Raw genomic sequence first — 16,117 nt, 5'->3', positions numbered from 1 at the left:
AACATCCAAAAAAAAGTCAGTGCAGCCAGAGTGTTTGCTGTGTGGTGGGGAGAGCTGAGACAGGAGCACTGGAAGGAAGTTTGGCATAGATCATGAAAGGCCCCCAATGCACCCCACCCTGCACCCCACGAATGTGGACTATCCTACAGGAAATCGGGAGAAACTAGCCAGGTTTGGTTTTATTAAATTTTTTTTTTAACGTTTATTTATTTTTGAGACAGAGAGAGACAGAGCATGAACGGGGGAGGGTCAGAGAGAGAGAGGGAGACACAGAATCTGGAACAGGCTCCAGGCTCTGAGCGGTCAGCACAGAGCCCGATGCGGGGCTCGAACACACGGACCGCGAGATCGTGACCTGAGCCGAAGTCGGACGCTTAACCGACTGAGCCACACAGGCGCCCCCAGGTTTTTTTTTTTTTAATGTTTGTTTTATCTATTTATTTATTTTGAGAAAGAGAGGTAGAGAGCGAGCAGGGGAGGGGCAGAGAGAGGGAGACAGAGTCTTAAGCAGGCTCTGCACTGCCAGTGGGGAGCCTGATGTGGGGCTCGAACTCACAAACCTGAGATCATGACCTAAGCCGAAATCAAGAATTGGACCCTTAACTGACTGAGCCACCCAGGTGCTCCCCAGTTTTTTTTTTTTTATGTTTATTTATTTTTGAGAGAGAGTGTGTGTGTGTGAGCAGGGAAGGGGCAGATAGAGAGGGAGACAGAGGATCCGAAGGAGGCTCTGCGCTGAGAGCGGAGAGCCCGATGTGGGGCTCAAACTAACAAGCTTTGAGATCATGACCTGAGCTGAAGTTGGACGTTTAACTGAGTACCCCAAAACTGGCCAGTTTTTAAGCCGGGGGGTGGGGGGGGGAAACAGAGTCAGATATGAATTTCAGAATAAGAGGAGGGTTTGGGGGACGTCTAGACTGAGCAAAGGGACAGCAGTCAGAAGACTAGTGTAACAGTCCAGGCCAGAAGGGGGGCTTGGCCTGGGCCAGTGGCAGTGGAATGGGGAGAAGAAAGGCACTTTAGTGATAGGGGCACGTATCCGTCAGCATCTGGTTGGGTGTCCTGAAGGTTAGGGTTGGTGTTTCTCTTCTCCATGGAGCTTGGCACACCCCTGTCCCCAAACACTCCAACAGAAACTGAGGCTTGAGGGAGCCAGGTTGCTGTGTGGCCTCAATCTGAGACTGAGTCATGGTTCTTTGTTTGAAAGTTCTTTTTTAATTTTTATTTATTTTTGATGTTTATTTTGAGAGAGAGAGAGAGAGCGCTCAAGCAGGGAAGGGGCAGAGAGAGAGGGAGAGACAGAATCCCAAGCAGGTTCCGCACTCCCAGGGCAGAGTCCGGACATGGGGCTCGATCCCACGAAGTGTGAGATCGTGACCTGCACCAAAACCAGGAGTCAGATGCTTAACCGACTGAGCCACCCAGGCGCCCCTGAAAGTTTTCCTTACCAAAAAACTTTACCTCTTCTGGGGGGGCAGGAGGGCAAAACTGACTGCAAAATAGTGAACATCAGAGATGACCAGATTGTTTCAAGTGTGCATACTGAGTGCCTTGCTGCTGAAGTCAGCCCTCTAAATGAGAAATGAATATGTGCATATTAACCACTCCATTATGCCATGTGATCATCTTTGTCATTTTTAGGATATTAAAAAAAAAAAATCCCTTGCAAAGAAAAAGTTCTCATTACTGAGCTTAAAAATGCTTCCAGGTTTCTTCCACAGCCCTGGGGCAATAAAGACCCATAATAAAATCATCCTGCTAATGTGCTAGCTGCTTTCATTAGCACAGATACAACAGAGAAAGAATGGAAACTTTATGCCCAGAGGCTGAAAAGCCATTGGAGCTTTGCACAAAGCTCTTGGTAGAGGAGAGGTGAGACCCAAAGCTCTTGGTAGAGGGGAGGTGAGAACCCCCAGCCCACTGCTTCTCTCCACCAGGCAGCCACTGGCCTCTGGCCTCCGTGTTCCCAGAAACAGCCGTCACTCAGAGCTCAGAGGTGTCCCCACCTCCACCGCCACCCCACAGCCCCAGAGCCTAGAGCACGGTTTCCTATTTCACGGCCACCGCTTATCTGGGAAGTCATCAGACCCTCTCTGCCGGGTTTCCTCTACCGGAGGAAAGCCTTTGCTCCCGTGGCCCTCCACCAGAAGAGACCTGGGCAGACCCTCGTGGCTGGACCTGGTGTCTCCTCCTATGTCCGTCCCGTTTCTTCTGTCCAGGCCCACTCACAGTGATGCCATGTAACAGAAGGTGGACTTTCACCCGAGATTTTGTGTCCTCAAGCAGTCTGCAGCCCCAGGACACCCCTAACCGACAGCAGAGGAAGTGAGTGTCTGACACTGTGCCTGGTACATAGAGGGTTCTCATGTATCTGATGAAGGAAGTCAGTCCTGGCTGAAAACCGCCATCAAGATATGCCTCTGGCTCACTTCCACCTCACCATCCAAAGCCTGCTCCAGTGCCCCCCTTCCGAGGAGCTGCCTCTGACCCTTAACCACCGGGCTCGCTTTGCCCCCGATAGAAACTAATCCACGTCACCCCTTTCTTACAGTGTGCTGTGATGATCTATTTCCTCTCCCCTAGAAGACAGGAGCTGCACCAGTGCTGAGACTTGCATGTTTCATCCTCACGCCTCTGGTACCCGGCTCAGGGCCTGCGATGTGGCAGATACTCAGAATTTGTCCACAGGTACCTCCTTGGGAGGTGGGGGTGGGGGGCGGTGGTGAAAGAAATAAGCCAAGCCTGAAAAGGCCCAGCCCAGAGGAACCCCCATGGTGTTCTCTATCATGAAGTTCCCTGCCACCCCAAACCCAGGAGGGCTAGGCCCCAGCCTCTGAGAAAGGGTCTTAGGTGGGAGACAGGAGCAGAATTGCTCCCTAAATCAGCCTCCCACCAGGAGAGGCAGGCAGGCCACCGGGGTGGGCCAGGCGGCTTGGGGACATGCCTTGAGTGGAGGTCGAGTGCTCAAGAAATGTCTGTGGAACCCAGTGGAGCAGACCGAAAAATGCTATTTGTTCTTCTGGCTGCAGAGAGGCCAGGTCCCCTCTGGGGGCACTTCACACGCAAATTATCTCAGGACACGGCCTATTCCTCTAATGAGGCTTCTCCCCTTTGTGGCTTTGCTCCCAGGAATGTGGGGGGGGGGGGGCGGTGGTGATACACAGAGCCAACCTCAGTGGCCACGGCCCACACTAAGGCCGAACTCACGGCCCTCCTCCCGCAATGGTGTGGGCAGGCACGTACCACCCAGCCAGGCAGGGGATGGTCACATTGACCTCTCAGGCCCAGGAATCCTGAGCCAAGCAGCGCCTGCCTCCTCCTGGGCCCCTCTGGGGAGGAATGAAAGAAGGAAGCGGGGAGTTGGGCTGTGTTATGTAACCAGCTTCCTTGGAGTCAGAGGCCCTAGCTTGTCTGTCATAGCCCAGCGTTGCAGGGAGAGGCTGGGGGAGGGGGAGGCGGCTTTCTTCCCTCCTTTGCTGTCTCTCCTCCAGACCTCAGCAGACCTCCTAGGCAGGCGCTGCTTTCCAAGCGCCTCAGCTCCAAGCAGGCACCCCCGCTAGGGGTGTTGTTGTCTGAATGTGTGAAACAGTGGCCTGCTGGCTTCCCTGCTAGAAAACCTGGCTCCCGCTGCACCTGGGAGCATGGGGTAAGGGAGAGGCCTGGGGCTCTCCACGAGGCCCACCCCTGCCCCCGGCTTCCTGTCCCCCAAATTCTCCCTGCTTCCTCCTACAGAATCTGCAAGAGCGAGGGGCCAAAAGGTGGGGACGCTCAGGCTGCCCCAGCACCACGCTGCTCTGCCCCTCCCTGGCCCTGGGCAATCTCACTTCCCTTTCGTGAAGTCATCTGAACTTCTTCTCGGGCCCAGTGCAACCCCCCACCTCCGCATAGTCAGCTGTGTGCACAGCGCTGTTCAGGACAGGAGAAGGGAGGGGATGCGGGAGAGAGGGGAGCACAGAGGACAGCAGAGATCCACTCCTGGTCTTGAATGATAGCAACGACTTCATCGAATCCTGACCCTCTCAGCCACGGCAACCACATGCAATAGGTGATATTATCACACCTATTTCACAAAAGAGAACACCGAAGCCCAGAGAGTTTAAGACCCTTACCCACAGTCACGGAGCTAGCGTGCGATATTGCTGGACAGCAAAGCCGAGTCTGTGTGACTCGACCCCATGGCTCTACCTTTGGGGGATGCTATTTGGGAAAGGCCTAGGCTGTTGAGAGACCCTGTGCGGCCTTCACTGGTCACTTGCTGAGGACACTAGTTTGGGAACCACAGGACAGTCATGAGGACAGGGACAAGAGCATGACAGAGGCCGAGGGCTTGCCTGTTGCCAATAGTCTTCCATCCTGATGAAGCTACAGGCACTCAATCTCAGGCTGGATGACACCCACACACTGCCTGCCCCTTCTAGAAGACAAGGCTGCAAGCGGCCAAGCTATCAAGCACAGAGCACAGCCTGCCCTCTATGCTCTCTCCTGTTCTAGCTGCAGAACGGAGAAGGAAAGCACCCTACAGACCTCCTAGGCCAAAGCCCTTTCTCCTTCCTGCTTGACACATGGAGAAACTGAGGCCCAAAGAGGGAAGCAGCTTATCCATGGTATCAGAGGGATGGTGAAGAAGTGGGGTCCCTGTATCCAAGGTCAGAGCCCCTGTCCTTGATTTATCTCACTTGGGTGCTGTCCCCAGATAGCACTCTCTCTCATCTGTCTGTGTGTCTGCCTCTCTCCCTGTTCCCCCACCCTCTCTCCCCACCTCCTGCTTTCTTTTCGCAGCTCTCTCTCCTTGCAGGCCCAGTGTCTGAAGCCTCCTTCACAGCATCCCTCGCCTTCTCACGCTCTTCTGAGCCTCACTACCCCCCCTTCCTTCCTTCCCCTCCTCAGGGCCAACGAGCAATTCTTGGGTGGTTTAATTAGCTGATTATGACCACAGCCTGCTGGATCCAGTGCCCAGAAGCTTGTCCCCAGTAATTAGGTGGGTTCTGAGTACTTGCCCAGTGGGAAGCCAATGGGTAGATCTCTCCAGCTGCATAAAGAGCTCCTTGATCACTGGTGGGTCATCAGAAGCCATGGTCCCTGCCTCAGGCCAGGTCAAACCACACTGGATATACTGTAGCTAGATCTAGATGTCCATCCTAAAGAGAGACTCCGTACTCACCCATGCCACAGTCCAGACCCAGGAAGGCTCAGGAAATGTCTGAGGATGGGAATGATGAACGGATGCCACACTCTGGGGGCCAGGAAGGGATGGCTTCATGGCCAGGGCACTTACTGAGGAAGCAGGATTTGGACAAGCCGTGAGAAGCGAGGATGGCATTCTAAATGGGGAAAGCAGCAGAAGCAAACGCAGGAAGGCTGGAATGAGCCACCGATCCCCGTGCCAGATAGCTCTGGTTACCAGAAAGCACATTCACCTAGCAAGGTAAAGCTGCTCATCCATTGACCTCCGCCCTTTGGGTCACAAACACACAAAGTCACTTTTAGACATTTCAAAGCCAGCAAAGATGTCCCATTGTCCTCATCAACCACATTGCCCACCCCCACCCCCAAGTATATCCTTTCCCAGTGAAATACCTACATTCGGCCTCCTTCACTGAGCAAATATTTATGGAGCTCGGTGCCATGCCAGGTCTGCACAGGAACAGGGACAACAGACACAGGGCAGGTGTCCTTGGTCTCACACAGAGGACATCACAAGTGTGTAAATAAACAGGACCCATGGGGGGTGGGAGGGAGGGGATCAATGCCAAGAATGAGAGAGAGAGAATGGCAAAAAAAAAAAAAAAAAAAAAAAAAAAAAAGTCACAAGGCACTTGGAAATCGGTGAGGACTTCCTGAAGGAGGAGGCCATATATGATCCAGGCCTTGAAGGACAGACAGGAAGGGCACTGTGTTGGGTCAGGTCACCACCTGTGTACTAAGGGCCAATGACAAAACAGGCTTGTGCTGAGACCTTTGAGGCCTCCAGCGTGAGTCAAACAGGGTCCCTCCCTGGGGGAGTTCACAGCCCGGGAGGCAGACCTGGTGAGAGGTGAGAGGTCAGCTAAGAGCTAACCTCAAATAACACTGCCCTTGCATCAGGAGACTTGTCTCTGAGCTTTACCTATTTTAATTCATTTAATCCACCAGACAACCTGGTGCAGGCACTATCACCACCCCATTGTGCAGAGCACCCGATTCTGCTACAGCAAAGAAAGGGTTAAATAATAGGGGAAGCCACAGAGCTAGTAAGTGGCAGGGCGGGGCGGGCACTTGAACCCAGGAACCCTGGTTCTTCCTAAAGGCTACCCACTATTATGCTAATCAATCTATGCTAATCAGGCTGAAGGCACAACCCGCAGCCACCCAGGCCCAAGTCCCCTGAAGTCTCAGTCTCACTGGCCTATGACAGAGGCGTGAGCTTTGCCCAATCCCCCACTTCTGGCACCCCCTGGAAGAAAGGTCACCCCTACACTCACTAGCAGAACACAGGAAAGGAGTAACTCAAGGAGAGTTACCTCCTTGCCCATCATGGCTGATTTGACTTCCAAGGGATATCAAGATCCAGAGAGGGTGAACGTAGTGCCCAAGATCACACAGCAATGATTAAGCATTAGAGCATACCTCTGGGACCCTCCTGAGATGGTCCATCCCAGCTGTCCTCTCCCTACTCCTGCCCCCACCCCGTGCCTGCCCACTAATGGTACTGGAAGAGGGGGGTGGGTAAAGGTGCAAAACAACCAGGAGGACCCGCTGTGGGGCCAGAGGCCCATGGCCACTATGGGAGAGATCTTCAGTCTCATCCAGGTCTGTGTCCGTTCAGTTTCTGGACCTCTGCATACGCTCTGGAGAGAGAGGCTGCACCCTGTCCCGCGACTGAACGCTCAGACCCTGAGTGAGGAGCGTGTCTCCTACTGGCCTGACATCAGCCACAGCACCCCACCTTGCTCCACGCTCTTTAGACCAACAGACAGATCCCTCTCCAGGTACGAGGGGGGTCCCTTGGAATCAGCTGCCAGGCCCAGCCCAGCCCTAGGCAGAGACTCAGTCGCTGTCATGACTTCAGTCACACAGAACACCACGACCTGTCTGGTCCAGTCCCTGGAGCCTGGCCTCATCTGGCACCAGGTCTCCTGGGAAGGAACAAGCAGTTCCTCTAAAGTGGGCTAAAGATGGGGCCAGTCCCAGAAAGGAGGAGACGTCTCCAGAGAGATGACCCTGCCAGGGCCCCTTGGGGAGGGAGGGAGGGGGCTGGGACAACAGACTCCTTTGTTCCCCTCTCAAAAGCAGCCACCCTGTCCTGCCCCACCACCCCCCTACTGTTGTACACCCCCCTACTAGGACTCAAGCCATTCCTGGGGCAGGACGAATCCTGCACACAGGAAAGAGAGAGGGTGCCTGAAACCATCAGAGATAATATCTATTCTAATCCCAGGGCTCACACTGGAGACCCGCCCCATCCTCCGTGGGAGACAGGGCTTCCTCCTGCAGAAGCCTGTCTGATGGGGGAGAAACCGGCTTCACTCCCAGGAACCCCATTCTGATAGGGATGGTACATCCCCTTCCCTAAGGACTTCACAATCGGATGGAGGAAACTGTTCGTCCCCCACCCCCCCCAACCTAGTCTAATGTGGGAAACATGGCTTTCATCCTTAGAATTCTCTAATGGAAAAGACCTAATATTAGCCCTTAGGATGCCCCTGGGCTGAGAGTAGAGGCAAGAAGGGAGGAAGGAGTTCAGTCCAGTCAACAAATCCTTGCCAGGCATCTCCAATGAATCAGATCCAGGGGTGGAAAATGGGCCAGCAAACAGAAAATAGAAATAGCCCCAAACCACAAGGAGCTCACCAACTGGGGAATAAAAACACCTGGGGTATGAATAAATGTGTGAGAGAGTGCCACGAAACTCACCCACCCTAGCACCCAAGGCCTACTCACCAGGGCTGCCAAGGCCCTTAGCGGCCACACCCCCATACACTACTGCACCTGCACCCATGGTCTGCACTTTCTGTCTAGATCGCCTGGCCTTCCCCATGCCCCAGGACCTGCTCAGAGTGCACTTCCTCCGGAAAGGCTTCCCCAGCCCGAATCAGATGCCAGGAGCCAGCACGGACAGCTTCCCCTGTGACCAGCTCACATTTCTGCAATGTCCCTCCCACTCCCAGCCGAGCCTGAGCCCCCAGGTTCCCACACCTCTGGTTCCCACCACCTGGGGCCCAGGGCTTTCCTCCAAGAGGCCCACCCCAGCTCCAAGCATGAGGAATAGCAGAGTCCTCCCTTCTGCTCTGCCCCTGTGCCCCGGTGGCCCAGCTTTGCCCTCACCCCATCCAAAGCCCTGCCCCCAAGTCACCAGCCACTGCCTTCCAGCCAACTCCCACGAGTCTCTCCCAAGGTCCGTCCCCTCTCCCCCCTCAGACATCAGTGCTCTCCAAGGCCCCAGCTATCCCTAATTCTCCTCTCTTCACACACCATACATCTTCCCTGCACCACTTCTAAACCCAAGACTTTCAAATCCCCAGCTCCCTCCTCCATCCCTACCCCAGGAGCCTGACCCATCCATGCAAAAGGTGTCTTCCTCAACTTCCAGTCTGGCTCCCTACCAAGCTGCCCCCTCCCTGCAGGCCTCAGAGTGATAGATGACCCAGCAAGGTCACTGCGAAAGCAGAAGATGGCTTGGCCGAGGCCAGGGGGCCACTTGGGTTGTGTTGACTCCCCCCCACCCCCCACCCCCTCGCCCCTGCTGTTTTTCCACTGTCACAGCCCCCAGGGGTAATAAGCCCCCTGAACCAATGGCAATGGAAAGCTTCAGCCTCGGGCAAGGATGCCCAAACTTGGACGGAGGAGAGCCGTGGAAAAGCCCAGAAGCCAGCCTAGAATCAGGGCCCAGAGATGGTAAGTCAGGCTCAACCCTCCCACTCCCAGCAGCCCCAGAAGCATCCCTGGCCAAAGCCGCAGGACTTCCCCATCTTCCAGCCAAGATAGGTCACACAGAGCTTAACCGCCAAGAGAGATGACAGCCAAGGTTCAGAGAGCTGGTGATTACGTGTCCCCATCACACCCACCCTCCTCCCTTTCCAGCGAAGAAAACTTCATAAACATCTGTAGGAAAGAGAATTCCATTCCATCGCATTGTGGCTCAGGAAGTCCCACCTGTTGCCCAACTCTGATTGATCCTGTGGCCAGTTGAGTTAGGAGAAACAGCAAGAACCAGAAGGGATGCACGACTTGAGAATGGAGCTGCCGGGGAGGCGGGGAGGCCAACCGTGGGCCAGACAAGCCCTCTCCCCCCGCGTGAAAGCACGGTGCAGCAAGAGGGCTCTGGGAACAGACAGGGCTGGGTTCAGAAGCTTGTCGGCTGCATGGCAAGGGACAGATTACTTAATCCATCCTAGTCTCTTTCCTCATCTGTGAAAGGGAATAACAGTCCCTACAGCAGCAGGAACCCTGGGAGACCCAAATGAGACCGTGCATGTAGGTCTCCTGACATATCAGACACCCAAGCAGTCAGGCTAATGGACACCACCTCCTTATTCATATTTCTCAGCTGCTTCCTCTCCACAACCTTAGCTCAGATCCCTCCCTCTTCCAGGCCTCTCCTCAGCCTCCTCACTGGGTTTCCCTGTTTCTGCCATCCACCCGCTGCCACATCCCTCTGGAAGGGAAATCTGCTCCCATCCCTCCCCTCACAACCCCCTCTGAATCACCACGCGCTTCGGGAGAAAATCCTCTCTCCTTAGCTTGACATTCAAGGCTGTGGCTGACTAGTCAGTGTTTATCTCTAAGGCTCACCCATCATCGCCAGCCCAACCCGCAGGCCGTACACGTTGCTTCATGCCTCCCAGGCTTCGCACATTCTGCCCTCAGCCAGGAATGACATCCCCAGTGCCACCACCTGGGCCTCCTCGGCCCTCCAGGTGAAGTTCAGTAGCTCCAAAGCCACCTGGTTCCCGAGAGAAAGCTTCCCTCACCATGCCCCCTGCTGGGACTGGCGTGGGGACTCCTCCTTAGGCCTGCCACAGCACATGTCACCCTGCATTATAATCACCTGCTCTGCTCTACGTCCCTTGGGGACAGAGTGGGGCCATTTCTGTCTGAAGCCCCAGCCCCTGACACTCAGTCAACATTTGTTGAATGGATGTACGATTGCTCCCAGAGCACCTTGTTGGAGCAGTCATCATACATCTGCCTTGTATCTAATCCCATCCAGGCAGATGAGAGTCTCCTTGACCCTGGGAGTTCCTAGGGGGCAGTGACAGTTTCTGACTAATTTTGTCACTTTCATATGGGGAGTGAGCCCAGATACAGAGACGGATGCCATGACTCCTGATCTAGATAGAGTCCTGGGTATTTGCAGTTTCTTCTTCTAGGTCAGAGACAAAGTAAAAGCCCATGGCCTATGGAACAAGGCAAGGCACAGCCCATTACTGAGTTTGCCCTTCTCTTCCAAATGACTCAAGAAACCTGTCTGAAAGCGGGAGGGAGGCTTCCTGGGGCTACTGGGGAGAGGGGGAGAGGGCGGAGGGGGTGGAGGGAGCAGGGCCACCATTCACTGAGTGGAGTTTAGCCAAGCCTGGACTCCAGGCTTCAGGCAGCACCTCTTCCCCTGCCCAGCAAATTCCATAAACTCAAAAGAGCCTTGACATTTTTTTGAGTATTGACAGCTCCAATTTACAGATAGGAAAACTAAGGTCCAGAAGGGTGAAGTTAGAGTTCACCCTGGTTAGAGTTAGAGGCAAGTTAGAGGCAAGCAGAGGGAGTCATGGAAAAGGTCCTGACCCCAAAGATAAGGTCTCCAACAGGTACCTGGCTGCTCCCGGTGTCCCCATCCCGCTGACAACCTACGCCAGCAGGGGAGCAATGACACCCCTCCTCTAATCACAGAGAGGCAAACCAGGGCCCAAGAGGGGCTGAGTCACCCTGATGGCGAAGCAGCATACAAGGAATAAAGGAGAAGACCCAGGGCTGCTAACCCTCACGGGGAGAAAAGTCTAACCTCAATGGTGAGGAAGATCTTGGCTTTGGGGGACGTGGACACAGAAGACAGAGGCACACGTCCTCCTGCCGAGGACAGAGACCTGGGCCACAGCGCCGGCCAGCCAGCTGCAATGAGGACTAGTCATCAAGGTGAATGCAGACACCTCTCTATCTCCTGCAGCCTCCCCCAGCAGCCTGGGCCTCCACACATACAGCAGGGCATCCCACTCTGGCCTTTACCCCATGAAGGGCTTGGCAAGGCCCAAGGGCAGGCCACAGAGAAATGGACCAAGTAGACTCCAGCCTCTGCCCTGCTTCCGGTGCCTCTGCCTTAAGCAAGTCAGGTAACCTCTAACACTCTGGTTCCTCTTCTGGAAAACAGGAAGAAGAAAATTAACCTCTTTGAAGAGCCGTCAGGAGGATGGCTAGGAAGCAGTTTCTAAATTACTTCCAAGCCTCAGTTTCTTCTTCTGAAACGTGGAAATAATCCCTGGAGGATCTTTCTCATGCCGTCGAGAAAGAGGGCCAGATGACAGTCAGTGTGAAATTGCTTGGTCGCGGTAACAAAATGTGATGACCACTGGGGTCATTTCTTCCTAGTCTATTTGTTCCTTTGGGGTAGGAATGGGTGGTGCACATCTTTGATCCCCGCACTATGCCTAGTACATGGCAGACACTCAATAAATGATTATTGAAGGCAAGGAGACCGGGAGGGCGGAGAGAGGGAAGAGAAGAGGGAGAAGTGGGGTACAAGGATAGAAGGTAAAGAAAGAAAAAGATGAAAAAGGGGGGTGTAAGAGGGGTAAGGGGGGGGGGAGATGAGGGAGAAGCGTCTACTGGCACTTAAGGGAGTGGACAGAGTGAAGGGATATAGATGGGGTGACAAACCTGGGTGCCTGATCAGGGCTGGTCTTGGTCTAGAGGGGCTGTCTCCAGGGGCTGTCCTACCCCAGCCTCCTCCCCCTTTTGGTCCCAGTTTTCCATTTCAGAGGCAAAGCCTCTCCCTTTCTGAGCCAGGGCAAGCTCCTACAAAGATAGGAACCTCTCTTCCCACCCCAGCCTGAAAGAGATCCTGGCCAGCCACCCCAGGCCTCCAGAGGTCAGAGGGAAAGGAAACAGAGTGGACAGGATGCATTTTTCCCAGGCTCCGGGGGGCCTGCCACCCCGTGTGATGTGTGTGTGCCACTTCTTGCCACGTGGGGACTGGAGTGTGTGTGTCAGCAGCCCCAGGGCCTGCTGGCTCGTGACCCGGGGGTACCAGTCTGTGGAGGCATTAGCCTGACGTCTCTGTGGGGGTCGGTGCTGGGGTGGTCTTGCAAACACTGTGTTGGGGAGACATGTGCCAGCACAAGTGTCCGTGTCCGTGAGGGTGCGCCTCAGTGAGAGTGTTCATTACAGTGAGTGCAAGGGACAGTGTACGCGTGTATCAGTGTAGGCCAACATGCGTGTGCCAGGATGAAGGCGTAGAATTGATATGTATTGGAGCGTGACCTGTGTGTGCCAACCTGACTGTCAGTAAGAATGTGTTCACAAGTGGGTACCAGTGAGCGTGACAGTGTGTCACTGTACGCGATCGGTGTGTGGCAGTGAATGTCAGTGTGTGTGCCTGCGCGAGTGTGCCCGCGGATGAGTGTGTCCGTGTGTCCATGTGAGCGCGTGTGCCATTGTGTGCCAACCTGCCCCCTTGTGTCTCTGCGTCTGCTGGCCACTGCTGGGTGTCGGCAGCGAGTGAGTGTGTGTGAGTGTGTGTCCGTGGCGAGAAGCCGCGAGCCAGATAGGGCGGCCCCGGGTCCTCGCCTCTCGGTACCCCCGCCCACGGCCCCACGGCCCCACGGCCCCACCGCCCCACCGCCCCACCGCCCCACCGCCCCGCCAGCGACCGCACAGGAGACCTCGGGCACGGGAGAGCTGCCTGCCGCGGGGCCAGGCGTCAGCGCTCCCCGGGGTGACCCACAGGAACCCCCGCCCGTGCCCTCGCCCAGGTCGCCCCCCACGCGCACCGGGCCGGGCCGCCGCCCGCACTCACCGCGTCCCTTTGTCGCCCATGGTCCGCCGCGGCTGCAGGAGGTCCGAGGCGACAGCGCCCAGGCTGGAAAATCCCCGGCCGGCAGGAGGAGCGCGGGCCAGCCGGCTCCCGGCTCCCTGCTCCGCCTCCTCCGCTCTCCCGGCCGCCGCCGCCCCCGCCCCGGGCCCGCCCGCCGCGCCGCACAGCGCCCGGGCCGCGGCCAGGGGCGTGGAACAGTGCGGGAGGGTGCGTGTGCCTGCGCGTGTGTCTGCGTGTGCCTGCGTCGCGCGCCAGGGCAGGGCGGCTGGCGCGTCAGGGCCCCGAGGTCGGCATTGGGGGTCCGCACGGCCGTGCGCCCAGCTGTGTGTGTGTGTGTGTGTGTGTGTGTGTGTGTGTGTGTGTGTGGTGTACGTGAGGGCGCACGCTGGGGTGTCTATACGTGCGCGTGTAGACACGCTAGTGTGCCGGTGCGTGTGCACGACCGTGTGCGCCGGCCGATTAGGGAGTGTGTTTGTGTGATGGAACGGTGTGCACGTCTTTGTGCAGTTGTGTCTATGTGCAGGAGCGCTCCCCCGTGCACGCCGGGGGCAGCCTTTGTGTGTGCGGGAAGGTGGAAGCCCAAGGTCGGCCCACCCCAAGGCCGAGCTCCCTCCCTGCGGCGCCCCTGGTAGGGTGGGGGTGGGGGCCTGTCGGAGACCCCGGGTGCCTGGAAAGACCTTAGCGCTATGCTCCACCCTCCCCCACCCCAACTCCCCGCCCTTCTGGAGAGATAACACCCAACAACCCAACAGGGACCGGAAGAAGGGGCCCAGGGGGCAGGAGGAGGCAGCAGTCAACGCTGGGGAACTGATGAGGGTGGGAGGGGACCGGAGGCCAGCAGGGGTGGTGGCAGTGGCTGCCCAGGAAGAGGAAGAAGTGAGCACTGGAGATAAGAAAGAAGCCTAGAGCTGGCCTGCTGTGGACTGGGAGTCTGACCTTGCCGGGTTAGCACAATGGAAAGGCCCCTACCAAGCTTCATGGCCTGTTTATGGGTGACATTGGACACGAGCCCTCTTCAAAAGGGCTCCAAAGGCGGAGAGTGAGATACCAGCTTGTACAATTGTTCACAGGTGTTTGCTGGCCTCCCCTGAGTGCCTGACGCTCGGTAGGCGCCCAGTAGATGTTAGCTTATCCCTCTGCAGACTTCTTGGTGTCCTGGAAAACCCTGGCTGGGATTCTGCTTTGTCAGAGGCCTCTTCCTGCTCTATGCTCAGTGGGAGAGTGTGAAGTCTTTCCCACCCCGCTCAGTGCTGGCATTTGGCTAATTGGACCAGACAGAGTCCTAATATTGGCATACTATTGGGAGGAAAGGAAGCTATCATTTACTCTTCTGTGATTGTGGGTCTGTAAACATCTCCAGTAATTATGCTCAGAAGTAGTTACCTATGCTGGTCATATACAGGTGGGTAAAGATATCCCAGTATAATTACTGTAATTGTGTCCAGATAGAGGGGTGGTTGAGAAGGGGTGTGCTGATGGGCAGACAGGGTGGTCCAGGGTCTGGGCAATGTTAGGAATTAAAAGAGTGTGGATTAAGGCCCAAGACTTTCCTCTTGGCCTTGGCCACTGGGCCTCAGCCTCACTCCCACAGGGGAAGGAGAGGAAGCCACCTGCTGTTTCTCCTGAGGCCAGGGATCTTGAGAGGGGCACCTGAGAGTCCTGGGTGATGACAGGAGGCTCATTGTGTGAGCTGGAGAGGACCCTAACTGGGATGGAGAGACCAGATCCTGCCACTCTCTGCATCAGATTCCCCACCTAGAAAACACAGGGGCAACCCAACTGTATAATCTTCAATGGCGCTCCTTGTGGTGATGACCAAAGCACCTGGATTTTAAAATTCAGACAAATTCTTCGTTTGATTCCATACATAATTTGTGTTTAGTTTACTACAAAACATAATGTTGTAAATCACTTCCAAGTAAAACAAACGGTCCAGGAAGATGCGTCAGACGGTACCAGGTAACCCCGGCCCCAACACAGCTCTTCTCAGCCCATTTTGTAAAGCACGGTCCCAATGTTCTGGGTACAGTGAACAGACTGGTAGACTGAGCGGTCAATATGCAGGATTTCAAGTGCATCCCCACTACCCCAGAAACTTCATGAGGGAGGTAATGGTGTGCCTGGCACTACTTGGTACTCACAATTCTAGGAGATAAATTCTTTTCCCTGTTTTATAAATAAGCAAACTGATGCTTGGAGAAGCTAAGAAGGTTGCCCCAATCCATAGCCTCCCGCGGACCTTGGCCTCTGACCTCCCCTTCTCCAGCACCCACCCCCCCGCCCCCAAGGAAGGTTAGTTTGTAGTAGAGCTAGAAGTTGACCTTCAATTGACTCTTCATTCAATAATTCTGTGTCAAATGTGCCATGCATGGCTCTAGGAACTCACAAATCAGTGATCAGTAGGACAAACAGAGCTGTCATTCAAGTGAGGGGTCTAGGATGGGGGAAGAGGAGTGAAGGGGTGTATATAGAGAGAGTATATATACTCTATACTAGGAATACTATATTCCTAGTATAATTAAAATGAACAAAATCATAAAAGTGGTATGTTGAGACCTCTATAAATATAAACGATCTGATTTCAGGCAGTAATAAGTATCATGAAGGAAATGAAACAGGGTGATGGGGGCAAGGGTACTTAGAAATGGGCTCTTGACCTCTGGGTGAAACCTGCAGGTAAGGACCCAGTGATGGGCGATCCTTAGCTGGGCCTTTCTGAAGCCCAGGAACAAGGTGAGGGTGCCTGGGTTTTGGTGAACAGGGACGCAGTGGGGCAGATCATACAGGGCTTGTGGTTGGGCTGAGGAATTTGGGGAGCCAGTGGAGGACTTAGGAGGGGAGAAACGGTAACTGCTCACATCTTTAAAGGTCACTCTGGCTGTTGGCTGGAGATGTCTCGATCCAGACAAGCAGAGGCAGGGCACCCCCTTACCAAAGTAGACAAGAGAGAGCCGATGGTAGTTTGGACTATGGTGGTGGCAGCAGAAAGGAGAAGAAAGGGGTTCATACATATTTGGAGGCAGAGCACCTGCTGAGGGACCGACTGTGGATGGTGGAAGACCCAGGATTACTCAGAGGTTTGGGACAGGTCTGTTTCTTCCACCCTTTATGCAGGCC

At 55.2% G+C, this 16,117-nt stretch overlaps 1 protein-coding gene across 5 annotated transcripts in view; it reads right to left on the bottom strand.

Moving 5' to 3' along the window:
- The window catches only part of ARRB1 (arrestin beta 1), a 76,044-nt gene extending 62,397 nt beyond the window's left edge, over positions 1-13,647 (bottom strand). For 2 of the 5 annotated variants that reach the window (XM_023239428.2, XM_045038719.1), the window contains exon 1: positions 12,983-13,644. Coding sequence is in view for 3 of the 5 variants with exons in the window: in XM_023239429.2 (XP_023095197.1) it covers positions 12,983-13,002 (20 nt within the window). In the remaining 2 variants the exon portion in view is untranslated. Of the gene's footprint in view, positions 1-12,982 lie in introns of all 5 variants that reach the window. The other 3 variants (XM_023239429.2, XM_023239426.2, XM_023239427.2) reach the window with 3 other exon arrangements.
- Between the last annotated feature and the right edge of the window lie 2,470 nt (positions 13,648-16,117).

This window comes from Felis catus, chromosome D1 (assembly GCF_018350175.1).
Source record: "Felis catus isolate Fca126 chromosome D1, F.catus_Fca126_mat1.0, whole genome shotgun sequence".
NCBI lineage: Eukaryota > Metazoa > Chordata > Mammalia > Carnivora > Felidae > Felis > Felis catus.
The sequence above is the reverse complement of the archived record's forward strand: the minus strand, read 5'-3'. Positions and strand labels throughout refer to the sequence as shown.